Below are 15609 nucleotides of genomic sequence, written 5' to 3'. Positions count from 1 at the left end.
ATTACTAAAGGATGTGAGTCTCAGGGCCTCTATCAACTAGTTCCCTCTTCTTCAGCCTGCTCCATTGTGGATTCTCCTCTTACTATCCATGCTCGTCTGGGCCATCCTAGTCTTGTAAAGCTTCAGAAGATGGTTTCCCATTTATCGTCTCTTTCTACTTTAAATTGTGAGTCTTGTCAGTTTGGGAAACATACTCGTAGTACGTTTCCGAGTCGTCTTAGTCGTCAAGCTGTTTCTCCTTTTTCTGTGGTCCACTCTGATGTTTGGGGACCAAGTCGTCATTCTTCTACTTTGGGTTTCAAGTACTTTGTTACTTTTATTGATGATTATTCCAGATGTACTTGGTTATTTTTAATGAAAAAGCGGTCTGAGTTGTTTTCTATTTTTCAGTTATTTTATAATGAAATAAAAACTCAATTTGGTATTCATATTCGTACTTTTCGTAGTGATAATGCATGTGAGTACTTATCTCATCAATTTCAACAATTCTTTTCATCTCATGGCATTCTTCATCAAACATCTTGCCCTCATACATCTCAACAAAATGGTGTAGCCGAGCGCAAGAATCGCCATCTGGTTGAAACCACTCGTGCCTTGTTAATTGATGGTAATGTTCCATACACATTCTGGGGTGATGCTATACTTACTGCATGCTATCTCATTAATCGTATGCCATCATTTGTTCTCAATCATAAGGTACCTCACTATATTTTATTTCCCCATCAAGCTGTATATCCTTTAACTCTACATGTGTTTGGTTCTACGTGTTTTGTTCATCATCTTGGTCCAAGTTTGGATAAATTAGCTCCCAAGTCTCATAAATGTGTTTTTCTGGGTTATCCTCGGTCTCAGAAGGGTTACCGTTGCTACTCTCCCACTTTACGTCGATACTTTATCTCGGCGGATGTCTCCTTTTTTGAATCAGTTCCCTTTTTTGGAACCTCTACTACTCCTGTGGATACTAATTCTGTACAGTCGTCCTTCCCAAGTGACCTTCTTTACCTTCCGTCTTTACCCGTCCATGTTTCTGACTCTCCTTCTATCACCTCTTCTGCTGATGAGATTGAGCATAGTTCGTCAGATGTATCTGTGGACTCACATTCAACTGCATCTCCTCCCACGGCTTCGGTCCCACCTTCGGATAGTGACCTTCCCATTGCTCTTCGTAAGGGTACTCGTGATACTCGCCCTCCGGCCAAGTATACAGTCAATATTAGTTATCATCGTCTTTCTCCATCATATTTTGCTTGCCTTTTCTTTTTGTCCTCTGTATCTGTTCCTAAGACCACAGGTGATGCACTTTCACATTCGGGATGGAGACAAGCTATGATTGATGAAATGAGTGATCTTCATCATAATGGCACATGGGACCTGGTGCCTCTTCCTTCTGAAAAATCTGTGGTTGGTTGCAGATGGATTTATACTGTTAAGGTTGGACCTGATGGTCAAGTGGATCGTCTTAAATCTCGCTTGGTGGCGAAGGGTTTCACTCAGGTCTTTGGCTTGGATTTTATTGATACTTTTTCTCCTGTGGCGAAAATGTCTACTGTTCGCCTTTTTATTGCCATGGCTGCTATTAGCAATTGGCCTCTCTACCAACTGGATATCAAGAATGCTTTTCTTCATGGTGATCTTGAGGAAGAAATATATATGGAGCAACCTCCTGGATTTGTTGCTCAGGGGGAGTCAGGTCTTGTTTGTCGTCTTCGTAAGTCTCTCTATGGCCTCAAACAATCTCCAAGAGCTTGGTTTGGTAAATTTAGCAGCGTTGTTCAACAATTTGGCATGACTCAGAGTGCAGCTGATCATTCTCTCTTTTATCGTCATTCTGCTTCTGGATCTATTTATCTGGTGGTATATGTGGATGATATTATCATCACAGGCAGTGATCAGCATGAGATCACTCGATTGAAACAACACTTATGTCATCATTTTCAGACTAAGGATCTTGGGAAACTTCGATACTTCTTAGGAATCGAGGTGGCCCAATCTAAAGCTGGTGTTGTGATATCTCAGAGGAAATATGCTCTGGATATTCTTGAAGAAACTGCTCTGTTAAATTCAAAGTCTGTTGATACTCTTATGGATCCAAGTATCAAGCTTCTACCAAATCAGGGGGAGCCCTTTCAGATCCTAAGCAGTATAGAAGATTGGTTGGAAAATTGAACTACCTCACGGTCACTCGGCCTGATATTTCCTTTGCAGTCAGTGTTATCAGTCAATTTCTCAATTCTCCATGTCAAGAACATTGGAATGCAGTCATTCGTATTCTTAAGTATATCAAGGCATCTCCAGGGAAAGGCCTTGAATATGAAGATAAAGGTCATGATAAAGTGGTTGGGTACTGTGATGCTGATTGGGCTGGTTGTCCAACTGATAGGAGATCTACTTCTGGGTATTGTGTCTTTGTTGGAGGCAACTTGATTTCCTGGAAAAGTAAGAAACAAAGCGTAGTTGCCAGATCAAGTGTTGAAGCAGAATACCGCTCCATGGCGACTACTACTTGCGAGCTCATCTGGCTTAAACAGCTTCGTAGAGAACTTAAGTTTGGAGACACTGGACAGGAAACTCTCATTTGTGATAATCAAGCAGCTCTACACATTTCATCAAATCCAGTGTTTTATGAAAGAACCAAGCATATAGAAATAGATTGCCACTTTGTTCGAGAAAAGGTTCTTGCTGGTGAAATTAAAACTAGCTTTGTACCCTCTAATGAGCAATTAGCAGATGTGTTTACAAAATCTTTGAGGGGCCCTCGAATAGAGTTTATATGTAACAAGCTTGGTGCATATGACCTATACGCTCCAGCTTGAGGGGGAGTGTTAGAAATATATTGTAATTAGGGTTTCCTTATTTTGTAATTAGGGTTTCCTTATTTTGTATTAGGTCAGATTACATTAGGTTTGGGCTTAGCCCATTAGTCTATTTATATATTGTACAACCTTCATCAGTCAATACACATAGATTATTTCAATGTTCCTCTATTTTCTTGTTATTTAACAAACTGAATCTTGTATACAAATTCTTGCCTACTATAGCTGGTTTAATACTCTGTAACCTGGTAAATCTGCTTGACTTGCAATACCAATCAATAATCACAATCATAATATTCACTGCAATCATCAATCATAAATTAAAAAAAAAGAAGAGAAAATGTTGAAAAATGAATTACAAGCGACAGCGAGGGTAAAAATCTTTTTGATCTTAAGGTTAATTTTATAAATTCGGTACATAATTTCAATAATATTTTACAATTAATCAAATATAATATTTGAAAAATTGGCTTAACATTTCTGAGAATACTTTGGTCCAATGTTATAAAACCGGATCGACCCAGCCAGGTCGACCCAGAAACCGGTGAACCGGTCATGTAACCGGTCCGGTTTTCATATTGGACCGGCCATGTTACAGAACCGGTGTGACCCGACCGGTTTTCATAAAAACCGGTGACCCGGTCGGTTCAACCGGTGACCCGGCCCGATCTATAAAAAAAAAATTAATTTATTTTCATAAATTAATGTCTTCTTTTTTTTACTCTCATACACAAATGATTTGTTTTCTTTTGAAATATTTGAGTGATTTGTAGTTTTTTTTTTTTTTTGGTATCCGATTTGTAGCTTATTAACTTACATAGATGATGTACCTACAACACTAATATTATCTTGATTATGCAATATGCAAGGGATTTTGATTTGATTTATAGTTAGAGATGTCGTTTACTGAACTTGAAACCCTAGTATCACAAATATTATATGTTTGATTGATCTTTTGTTGGATAATGATATGAAATTTATTATTTTCATATTAAAATATTTGAAATTGGTATATTTTTTTACAAGTATTTAAGTATATTTATAGTTTTTTTAATATAAATTATAGATTTACATATACAACCGGGTCATGCGGTTGAACCAGTGACCCACTGGTTGAATCAGTAATCCAGTGACCCAATACCTCGACCGGGTCAATAACCGGGCCGAGTTTAATAACATTGCTTTGGTCTATCAAAACATTTCCAAAAAATTAACTTTTGGAGCATATTCCTAGAAATAATAATTTTTGGATAAAAAAAATTTGTGCTCTACCAAATCCCCTGAAATACTAAGTAGCACCACATAACAGTGACCAGACTGCCATATTTTTTGGCAATTTTTTATCAATCTATCACACGAACAATATTTTTTACCAGACTGCCACACGTTGAAGTTCTCTACGACTGGTAATGAACTTGCTAACCAATAATTTCGTGATACGTGGCACAATTTCGTAGGTGTCCAAGTTCGCTACAACTGATAGTGAACTTGGTAGTCAATGATTTTATGACATGTGACACACTTTCGCAGAAAAAGCTGACTAGACTAAGTTTGTTACCAGGGGTAGCGAATTTGGTGTCCTATATGGCACAATCTCGTTGCTCGATAAGAATTAATGTTCCAATCACAATAAAAATAAAAAGGAAAAATGATTATTTAATTAATGTACCAATAACAATTAGCAGTCAATTTGCTAATGATCGAGTGACATTGCTTCTTCGGCTCGAACCAAGGAATCCCTTAAATACGATTCAAAATGTATTGTTACTTCGAAACATGTAAAGATTTATTAATCTTATTAATATTGAACTTGGTAAAAAAAGGGGATTTAATAACTGAAAAAAAAATTATTAAAGAAAATTCTTTGGAGAATCTCCTAATTGTTCCAGAGCAACTAGAAAGAGATTCCTTAACCAGAAAGAATTCAGTTCAGATGTAGGATACCTAGGACATTTATTTTGATTACTATTCAATTGAAGTAGTTAACGGTGGGGTTACCATTCTAATCCTTTTTGTGGTGACGAATCTTGTATGTGTTCCTAAGAAAAGGAATTTGTCCATTTTTCGGGGTCAGGCGCCGACGAGCACATTGAACTATCCATGTGGCTGAGAGCCCTCACAGTCCAGGCACAACGACGCAATTATCAGGGGCACACTCTACCACTGAGCTAATAACAATCACCAATTACAATTAATGTACCAATGAGATTAACTTTTGATTGTACCGATCACAAATAATGTACCAATCATCAATCACTTCGGAAGGCTATAACTTTTGATTCAGATATCCAAATCAGATGATTTTTTTATTTTATTTCACATAATTTTTCGAGATCTACGCAATGACATTTCATTTGATATATTTTATCTCTTATAACATCGTTCAAATTTGTAACAATGGTATCACAAATAATTAATGTATCAATCACCACTCACAATTAATGTACCAATAACCAATCATAATTAATGTACCAACTAAAATTAATTGTGATTGTGATTGATAATTGCTATATTAATTGTGATTGATACATTAATTAATGGTACATTAATTCTGATCGAATAACGAGATTTGGTACGTAGAACTTGTACGAGGTTTCACGAAATGATTGCTATCAAATTGCTAGCAGTCGTAATGAATTTGATATTGTGATAGTCAATAATCGGAATAAACTTCAAGTCATCACAATCTAGTGAATTTTACTGTTAGTGTGATAATTTCCTAGAAAAATATCAAAAAACGTAGCCCATTGGTCACTGTTGCCAGCACCGCTTTACATGGCATCGTTCTCATTATAAAAGACCCATTCAATTCGTAAATATTCTGGATCCGCGATCTTTCTTCTCTTCTGCCCTGACTTTTTACCGGTACGCTCTTTCTCTCTTCTCTTTTCTTCTTCTTTTCATTACAAACCCTAGTTCGCTTCCATTTCCCGCTTCATTCATCAATCTCCCTTCACTGTTCAATTATTGTGTACGATAGCTACCATTCACGATCTCTCTACTTGTACCTTTTTTGCCATCCATTTTTGTTTTTAACTCATGATTTATTTATTTGTCCTCGTTTGGTTTGCTAAAGTTGAAGTGCTGATGCAGGTTGTTGCGTTGTTCCAAATGGCGTTCTTTCGAAGCGTTTCTGCACTTTCCCGGCTTCGCTCTCGCGTGGTAACTGAAAATATGCTAACTTTTTTTCTTCTTCTTTAAGTTCTTCTCCCACTTTTTTAAGCAATGGATTTGTGTTTGATTGTTTATGTAACTTGCTATTTTTTATTTTCTGCCTAGCCATTTTAATTTCTTTTTAATGTTTAATTTGTTTTTTTTCTTCTTATTTTAATGACAGGGTCAACAATCTAGCCTTGCCAATTCAGTTAGATGGCTCCAAACTCAGACCCTCAGTAACAATGTATTCTCTCTCTCTCTCTCTCTCTCTCCTTGATGAAATGTATCAGTGAACCTTCTTAGATGCCATGTATTTTCTGAGGATGGTATTAGTATTACTGTTATTATGTTGTAGTTTAGTTTGTCTCAGTTGGACTTATGATAAAATCTGAAACTAATCATGTTTATGCATAAAGTTGTTTGTATCTTTCGAACTTTGTTGGTTTGGAATTTTGTTCATGCTGGCTATTTTTCCGTTTTGCAGGATCTTTATTCTGAGTTGAAGGAACTTGTTCCTCAGTATCAGGTTTGTCTGCAATTTTAAGCTTCAATAGTGATACTGTTTATTTGGATCTGTAAATGTGTAATCCATGCTGTGTTCTCAGGGTTTAATGTGAATTTTGTGTGTCTGCCTTCCTTCAACAGCACCCTCTGAGTTGTGATGCAAATTATGTCAAGTGTGGGCTTCATAGTTGTATTCTTGGACTTTAGTTTGATTATTTGGTTGTAATGGGTGTAGTGAATGTGAATCGAATTCTTGCTTGTGCTTAACTTGCAATGCACATTTAGTAGTAGTTATTTGTACAGTGCTCATCCTATTCTGAGTCTGAGATACTTAGTAAATGTCTTACCTGATTCGTAATTCTCGGTTATGATGGGTGTCAAGCAATGTTTCCTTCTTTTCTGTTTCTTCATGCTTACCTTGCAACTTGCAAATCTTCAACTAATGTGTTTCTATCTAAAATGAGTTATATGTCTACCTTATGTTTGATATGACATAAATCCTGGTTGCAGGAACGTGTTAAGAAGCTGAAGAAAGATCATGGAAATGTTGAATTGGGAAAAATCACTGTTGATATGGTAATTTATATTACCTATCTTATAGATAGAGTTTCAAGTGACTAGCAGGATTCAATGCTGTCATCCTCTAGTCTATATAAGCTTGCAATGTAACTTATTTTTGGAATGTCCTTTGTCACAATGAAAAGGTACTTGGTGGAATGAGAGGAATGACTGCTTTAGTGTGGCTAGGTTCAGCTGTTGACCCGGATGAGGTATATATCTAAAGTAATACAGTCTTCACTCTTCAGACATTTGTGAACTAGTAAAGTGATGTGAATTACCCTTGCTAATGACTATTATTGATACAATCTCACACATAGCATCTATTTGTAAATGTTTGTTAAATGGTTCTCTGTGCTCAGCGTGCTGTGTCTTGTAGGGAATTCGCTTTAGGGACATGACAATTCCTGACTGCCAGAAAAAACTTCCTGGTGCTTTTCCTGGTGGGGAGCCTTTGCCTGAGTCTGTACTGTGGCTTCTATTGACAGGAAAGGTAAGCAATAGTTCTACATAATAAATTGAATTAATTATTTGGGAGTTTGACCTACTTGTAATACAATATGGTATAACTTCGTATGAAGGTCTTTTAATATGTAGTCTTGGTTGAGACTTTGTTGTATAATCTGTGATTCATAAATTGTGTTACAGATACCAAGTAAAGAGCAAGTAGATTCATTAGCCCAAGAATTGCGAAGCCGTGCAACTATCCCAGGTTCAATTCCTTTTGAGGTTATATCTTGGTTATAATTTCCTTTAAGCAATGTATTGTTCATAGTAATATAATAGACTGACTCCAAATAGACTGTCATAGTTTTGTAGAGTGCTTTTGTCAGTCATATGTTCATGGTTTTTGTTTCTGATGCACTTGAGGCTGAGTTCTTTTTATGCCCCAAAATTGGGGATTTGTCATTTTGTTGCAGATTATGCTTATAAGGCAATTGATGCGCTGCCTATTTCTGCTCATCCTATGACTCAATTTACTACTGGTGTCATGGCCCTACAGGTTCAATAACAGATTATACAGTTTTTTTTCCACATTAATTTTTTTTTTCTGTAATTAAACTGCTTAAATGATCATATTTATTCTACATTAATTTCCTTTGTATATAGTTTCTTTCTACTCTTCATATCCATCTACATCTAGATTCTTCCTTTTTTAAAAGAGAAAAGAAGAAAGTGGGTTTAGTTTATATATCTTGTCAATAAGGATCATAGTAAACTAAATTGACTGCCTAACAGTTACATTATTTATATTCTTGTAACAGAAAAGAATGACTTACAAACAATTCATTTCATTTTCAGGTGCAGAGTGAGTTTCAGAAGGCATATGAGGGTGGGTTAGCTAAGGCTAGGTAAGATTCTAAATGCTTTCTGTGTTACTTTCACCTTGTGAGTTACTCTAACAGGTTTACTGCTTGGATATAGGTATTGGGAGCCAACTTATGAGGACAGCATGAATTTAATTGCTCGTTTGCCAGCAATTGCTGCTTATATTTATCGACGGTATGTATGAATGTAAAACATATCATCCTCATCAAAAGGACACAATTTAACATGCAATGGGATATTATAGCCAAAAGAAAGAGAAAAGGACAATGGGATATATTGTGGGATGACACCTATTAGAAATTTTTTTACAGATTTCTACTATCTTCTTACATTTGTATTTATTCTTACCCCATTTCAAAGGATATACAAGGATGGGAAAATCATACCATTGGATGATTCTTTGGATTACGGTGCAAATTATGCTCACATGTTAGGATTTGATGATCCAGAAATGCTAGAGTTTATGAGGCTGTACATTTCCATTCATAGGTTTGTATTGCTAATGATGGCACATCATATGATCGTGCTGAGTTGAATGGTTCTCTTTTAATTACCAACAACTGCAGTTTTTGTTGCTTGAATTTTGTTAAATTTCTTTTGCAGTGATCATGAAGGCGGCAATGTTAGTTCTCACACGGCCCACCTAGTAAGTAATTTCCCTAATCAAATTTCTTTTTTATTTATTTTTTATTTTTCTAATGTATTGTACTGTATGTTCCATTCAGGTTGCTAGTCCACTATCAGATCCTTACCTTTCTTTTGCGGCTGCTTTGAATGGCTTAGCTGGGCCACTGCATGGTTTGGCCAATCAGGTTATTTTGTTATTTGTTTTCCCTTTTTATCTGTTTTTCTGTTCTCTGATATAAAATCTGTCATAGTCTATCTTTCTTTTCAGAATTCTTGTTTGGCTATGTTTACTCAGACCTGACATTGTTACCGCTTTTTCTTTAAAAAAATGAAATTGTCCTGTATTATTAGTATGTGATGTTCTGATAAATACAGTCAGATTCAGATACTAATCAGGTAGGGGGGATTTTTCTTAAAGAATGAAATGGGCAGAAAAAGCATGTCTTGTATTGCTGAATGAGATTTGAATTATTATTGTAATATCATTGGATTGACATAGTGACATTAGGACCATATGAAATATAATAATTGTGATTAATGCTTATCTTGTTTGTATATTATTGACTTTAGTTTTGTTCACTTTGTTATGTTGTTACAGGAGGTTTTACGATGGATCAGATCAATAGTTGCAGAGTTTGGAACTCCAAACATAAGTACAGAACAATTGACTGATTTCATTCATAAAACATTGAATAGTGGCCAGGTAATGCAGTAACTGATATGGATCTATGATGCTGAATGAAATTTTTGAAGTCTTTTTTATTTTTCATTTAGCTTTTGTCTTTTGGTCAATTAATTATATGGTAATTATTCTGATTTTTTTTGTTGGTTAAACATTATTTTTTAAAGTAAGTAAATTCATTAGGGAAGAGTGGAGGATAAGAATTTTACTTAGAGAAAAAATCAATTGAGCAAAGCATGCCAACTGTGTCCAATGTGTTATATTCAGATCTTTTATTATTCTTGAGGAAAAGAATTTGTTGGCTGAAGGGCATTATGGTTCTTCAGTTCCCCTTGTTTTATGTCTCTTGACACACACAGGGCCACTAATTGTCTCTTCCCTAACGGGAAGTTTCTGAACAAAATATAGAAAATTCAAGTGAAGTTTCTGAAGATTTTCAAAATTAAGGAGTGGTTGTGTAATTAGAGGTCAATATAATGGGACGTAGGAGTATTATATTCTGTTTTTACTACAATATAAGGATTTTTCATGTGGTTATATGCATAGATTTGCACTCAAGGATTATTTTAAAGAGAATATGATAGGTACCAATCAACAAAGTAATGAAAATTGAAAACAGAAACAGAAATTGTATTGAATTCTCCTTAAAATAGATGAAACAGTGTGATGTCTGACACTACAAGAGGTTAGTCTCTCCCTATCAGCAAAAAGCTGCCCGAAACAGTACCCACTATCTTCCTACCTCACGTGACCCTCCCTTCCTAATATAACAGAATTCTTCTAGCAAGTGTCCTAATACAAGGACACTTCAAGAGGTCAGTCTCTCCCTATCAGCAAAAAGCTGCCGGAAACAGTACCCACTATCTTCCTACCTCACGTGACCCTCCCTTCCTAATATAACAGAATTTTTCTAGCATAACTCACACTAACAAAATTGTCACATTCACTAGTTTGTTGTGCATGATCCACATTCTCTTTTCTCACGTTTCCTTTATTTACACTTGTAACTAAGGGCCTAACAGAATATCACTGTCATGTTCTAAAGTCCTGTACAGAGAAACCTCTCTTGCAATGTGGTAACAGGGTTTGGCTAATTCCCTTTTTTGGATTTGCAGGTCGTGCCTGGATATGGACATGGGGTTTTGCGCAAGACAGACCCAAGATACACATGCCAGAGGGAGTTTGCTTTGAAGCATTTGCCTAACGATCCACTTTTCCAACTGGTAATCACTTATTTCAGATTTTGTTTGCTTTGAAGTGCTTTCTTATGGTACAACCAAAGTTCAGTCCTAGTAATTTAATTTGTTCATTATCTAATGTGACTTTGTCAACCTTTCAGGTGTCTAAAATAAAAGAGGTTGTGCCTCCCATTCTTACCAAATTAGGCAAGGTAATATTATGTTTTTATTTTTCAATAAACTTTCCTATGGATTTTTTTTCCCCCAACTTTGTTCTTGTGAATTCAAAATGGTTTATGCTTAATAAATGTACTGCCAAATGCCAGTATTTTATGAATACGTGTTGGCACTAAGATTACAGAAGGATTCTAAGGTTTAGCACAGGCATTGATTGAAACACAAGGCAAGGAAGATGGTCTGATAGGGGTTGGATATCAGATAACGAACTTTCAGATTTTTTTAGAGTTGCTAGGGGTTTTTAATTCAATGATATCGCCTCCACAAATCATGGTGAATTTCGTTTGTAAAGCATTTTGGGTTCAAAATAGTGAAAATGTGGATAAAGATTCAAAAGAGGAAGACATTCCTTGGTCTTTGTATACATTTCTTCTAATGCAAGTATTGCTTTTATTCCGGGGTAGTCGGTCAGTGTTTATTCTCTTTCCCACACAATCACTACAAGAATTTGGATCCAGTACTTCACATTCTAGTTTGGTTCTGTTTGCTTTGTATTTTTGTCTTGTTTATAATGATTTACACTTGGATGTTGTACCACATGTTGTTTTCTTGTAGATTCTAGCATTACAATGATAAACTGTGTAACAGCTGTGCTCATTGCTCTCTTGCTATTAGTTGTAATGTTTTCAACTTAAGAGAGTTTTCAATGATGTAGGTTAAAAATCCATGGCCTAATGTTGATGCTCACAGTGGAGTGCTACTGAACTACTATGGTCTAACTGAGGAAAAGTATGGTGTTACTTCTATCGCATGTTCAAATTTGATATAGTTTTCATTTCGAAATTACTTTTTTGGGTGAATCTGATGATCTGTTAACATTCTGGACAGCTATTATACTGTTCTATTTGGTGTAGCGAGGAGTATTGGAGTTGGCCCTCAGGTTTGTCATACACCATTGTTTCCTTGTTAATTACTTTTTGTTGCCTTGGGTTAACATATATCTTCCTTTTGGTGTAATTCAGTTGATATGGGATCGTGCTCTTGGAATGCCACTAGAAAGGCCCAAAAGTGTCACGCTGGAAAAACTCGAGAAATTGTGCGCTGGATCTGCGTAAACCTTAAATTTAAAGCACTATTTATGTTATTATTTGCTAAAATACACTCTACGTTAGATGCACGGTGGTTTTAAATTGAAAATTTGGTTTGATTGTGATGAGGAATATTCATTACCCTCCCCTTTTCCGGCCATAACTGTTTTCGAGATTTTTGTATTTAGGTAAACGGTGGTTTATCACCCTCACAGTTGTCTTTCTATTTTTTCTGAACTATATAAGTTAGGTTTCAGGGAGCATCATAATAAAGGCATTATTGTTTTGGGGTTATCCCTTGTATTCATTTTAAATTAGGATTTGCCCCTTTTGACTAGTGATCAATAACATGTATTTACTTGAAGTCGTTACCAGGAATAAAATCTAGCGCTTTCATTGGTACCGTGACACTTCTCTGAAATTATGTGCATTTTCTGGTTGATCCTATGTTGATTATGCAGTGTATTTAGTGAGCTGGCTCTATATTTATGGTATCCTTTGTTTTATCCATAACGTAAAATGTGATGTGTCTGCACTATCTTGAGAGAGATAAAAGTAAATAATAAATTGTAACATATTTTACTTTTAAAGTTGTTTTACAAAAACACGCCATTTAACATTTTTTTTCCTATTAATATTTCTTCTTTTACTTTTAATGTTTTAACAAATGATGTACCACTAAAGATAATACTTTATAGTTTCTCTTTATTTTGCACATTTCAACTGGTTGATGTATGTCAAATCTGTTTAGGATCACATTACTTTTTATTCAAGTTAATATTCTTCCTTTTCTTTTCTTCCTTCTTAGTTGTTAATAAATAGAGTAAAAGACAAATAGAGAAATAATAATATTTTCTATATTTCAACAAATAATAATTCAGTTAAATAATTAGTTTACTTCTATATTTCAACAAATAATAATTCAGTTAAATAATTAGTTTACTTATAATTAAGGTTACTTAGTAATTTGTTTATTCTTAAATAAAAACTTTAAAAGTTTGAGAAAATAAATCAGAGAGTAGAAATTACCGGAATTTGAATGATCACTAGCAATTAAGTCAAAAAAAAAAATTGATGTTATAGACAATAATCATAAGCTACTCCGATAAACTTTTACGGTTCACCAGATTTCTGTGAGTTTTGAACATGTTGGTTTATGTTCACTTTCATGTAGTATCTGTTTCCTTAAACCTAAACCTTAAACTATTCCTCAAGATGAGGTGGAGCGGATTCGAAATATGCTTGGTTCTCTGAGTAAGTCATTTAGCATTAATGCTTTGGCTATGATTGATATGATCTCCACAACTAATTCTTTTATTACCTCTTGTCTTGATTTTAAACATTCTTGGATTATTGATTCTGGTGCTATTGATCATATGGCTTGTTGTGCTGACTCTTTTTCCTCTTATAACCCTACTATTGGCAGACATACAATAGTCATAGTTGATGGCTCACATACATCAGTTGCGGGTTCTTGTAACATATACTTAAAGCCTTTCTTACATCTCCAACATGCTTTTCATGTTCTAAAACTTTCTACTAATTTTGTTTTTGTTCATAAAATTACCAGAGATTTGAATTGCACTATAGCCTTCTTTTCTACTCATTTTGTTTTTCAAGATCTCGCCATTGGGAAGACGATTGGGGGTGCTAAGGATTAAGGAGTAGGGTAGGCTGTATTATTTGGTGCCAAAATCTTCTGCATAGTGTGCTAAGGATCACACTTTATTGACTCATTCTTAGCCTACTGTTGACTCTTTGATTTGGCTTCATCATAAACGCTTGGGGCATCTTCCTTTTCGTTTCCCTAAATCTTTATTTCCATCATTATTTTTGTTGTTGAGTCTTTTCATTGTGATGTTAGTGAGTTTGCTAAACACCATCGTGTCTCTTTTCCTTCTCCTCCGCCATTCTTTCTTGGGTAAAAGATCTCTTTTCACATGCTGCTGTGGGTGCGTGAAAAGGACAAGGAGGGCTTGAGTTTGATGATATAATTTTTCATTAACTCCATTGAAATAAGTGTTTTATATTTTGATAGTTTGATATTTTTATTAGCTTGTGTAATATTGACTTGTGAATTTAATTTGTTGAATTATGTTAAGTATATTTTGAATCTTTGATGATTGTGATTTTTTTTTTGGAATTTTTTATATAAGATATATATTTATATTTTTTTAATGTATAAAATCGGGTCAGCAAAGTGAACCCGCGGTTGAACCCTTAAAAATTGAAAAAAAAACCTACGCTTGCTGAGGGTGACATTTGTAAATAAAACGATGAATTCCCTCTATCGCGTATCCCCGATTAATGCAGCCTGATATGCTTAAATTTTAAGTTTATAATATTAAGCGAAAGGTTATACCTATACCTATGGAGTACTTCCTCCCCGGGACCTACCCCCAACCTAGAGTAGCTAGATGGGGAAGTAAAATTAAGCCTCGTTCATACATGGGCTTCTCAGGTACGAAATGAGCCACACTACCTTGGCCGAGTCAATGGTCAGGCCAAGTTTTTAAACATTTCTCTTAAGTGTGTTTTTCTTGGTTATGCCTTTGATAAAAAAGGTTACAAGTGTTATCATTCTGTCAGTCGAATTTTTTTTGTTTATACGGATGTCACCCTTCATGAATCTGAGTCTTTTTTCCCAAGTCCTCATCTTTAGAAGGATAACAGTTCTTCAATAGACTCATCATCTTCCTTCTTTGAGTCTGGATCTTCCATGTCTACTCCTACACCTCTTGTTTCTGATCCTACTATGTCTGAACCTTCAAATACACCTCTTGTTTCTGATCCTCCTGTGTTTGATCCTTCAAATACACCGAAGATACAAAAGATTTTGACACCTGATTTGGTATATCATAGGAAGAGACAACTCACAATGCTTCACCAGCAAACCTTAATTGTTTGAACCACTAGTAAGTTTCAAACCTCTTATTTTGAACCTAATATTATTGCCTTTAATGACTTGCCTATTGCTTCTGATAGCTTATCCATTACCTCTGATGACTTACCTATTGCCCTAAGGAAAGAGATCTTGTATTCAAAAATCTTGTCCCTCTTATACCCAACACCCTATCTCCCATTTTGTCTCTTCTACTAACTTTTCTGTGCAGCACAAAAACTTTATTTTAGCATTATATTCTATCTCAATCCCAAAATTAGTACATGAAACATTAAAAGATGAGAATAGGGCTCAAGTCGTGCAAGAGGAGATGAATGCCTTAGAGAAAAATAAAACATGGGAGGTTGTTGATAGACCTAATGAAAAGAAAGAAGTAAGGTGCAGATGGATTTATGTCCTAAAATATAATTTTGATGGTACTCTTGAGAGGTATAAGGCTCAGTTAGTCGCCAAGGGTTACACTCAGACTTATGACATTGATTATGAAGAAACTTATGCCCCAGTTGCAAAGATGAATACTGTGAGAGCCTTGTTATCCCTTATTGTCCATTACAACTGGGATATTAATCAATTTGATGAGAAGAATGCTTTACTT

The 15609-nt window shown here is 35.2% G+C and overlaps 1 protein-coding gene across 2 annotated transcripts; it reads left to right on the top strand.

Moving 5' to 3' along the window:
- Nucleotides 1-5590: 5590 nt before the first annotated feature.
- LOC133287515 (citrate synthase, mitochondrial-like) lies at nucleotides 5591-12498 on the top strand. Of its 2 annotated transcripts, none has more exons than XM_061485143.1 (20): nucleotides 5591-5678; nucleotides 5907-5975; nucleotides 6151-6213; nucleotides 6454-6495; nucleotides 6984-7049; nucleotides 7178-7243; nucleotides 7411-7524; nucleotides 7680-7743; nucleotides 7952-8034; nucleotides 8334-8383; nucleotides 8457-8534; nucleotides 8721-8849; nucleotides 8964-9006; nucleotides 9086-9172; nucleotides 9586-9690; nucleotides 10785-10892; nucleotides 11009-11059; nucleotides 11740-11813; nucleotides 11913-11964; nucleotides 12047-12498. In XM_061485143.1, exons 2-20 carry the CDS (start codon nucleotides 5925-5927, stop codon nucleotides 12137-12139), a joined length of 1419 nt encoding a protein of 472 aa, XP_061341127.1. In that variant the 5' UTR covers nucleotides 5591-5678; nucleotides 5907-5924; the 3' UTR covers nucleotides 12140-12498. The 2 variants fall into 2 exon arrangements, with proteins under 2 accessions (XP_061341127.1, XP_061341128.1); XM_061485144.1 differs by lacking the exon at nucleotides 5591-5678 and adding an exon at nucleotides 5767-5784.
- The last annotated feature ends 3111 nt before the right edge of the window (nucleotides 12499-15609 follow it).

This window comes from Gastrolobium bilobum, unplaced genomic scaffold (assembly GCF_033153095.1).
Source record: "Gastrolobium bilobum isolate Gb01-03AN ecotype WA unplaced genomic scaffold, APGP_CSIRO_Gbil_v1 utg46012, whole genome shotgun sequence".
Classification (NCBI taxonomy): domain Eukaryota; kingdom Viridiplantae; phylum Streptophyta; class Magnoliopsida; order Fabales; family Fabaceae; genus Gastrolobium; species Gastrolobium bilobum.
The sequence above is the reverse complement of the archived record's forward strand: the minus strand, read 5'-3'. Positions and strand labels throughout refer to the sequence as shown.

Excerpts from the sequence above, each read along its gene's own strand:
- LOC133287515 (XM_061485143.1), top strand. The coding sequence starts at position 5,925 with ATGGCGTTCTTTCGAAGCGTTTCTGCACTTTCCCGGCTTCGCTCTCGC. Across the intron at positions 8,035-8,333 it reads CTGGTGTCATGGCCCTACAG|GTGCAGAGTGAGTTTCAGAA; the intron begins GTTCAATAACAG and ends TTTCATTTTCAG. Across the intron at positions 10,893-11,008 it reads ACGATCCACTTTTCCAACTG|GTGTCTAAAATAAAAGAGGT; the intron begins GTAATCACTTAT and ends TCAACCTTTCAG.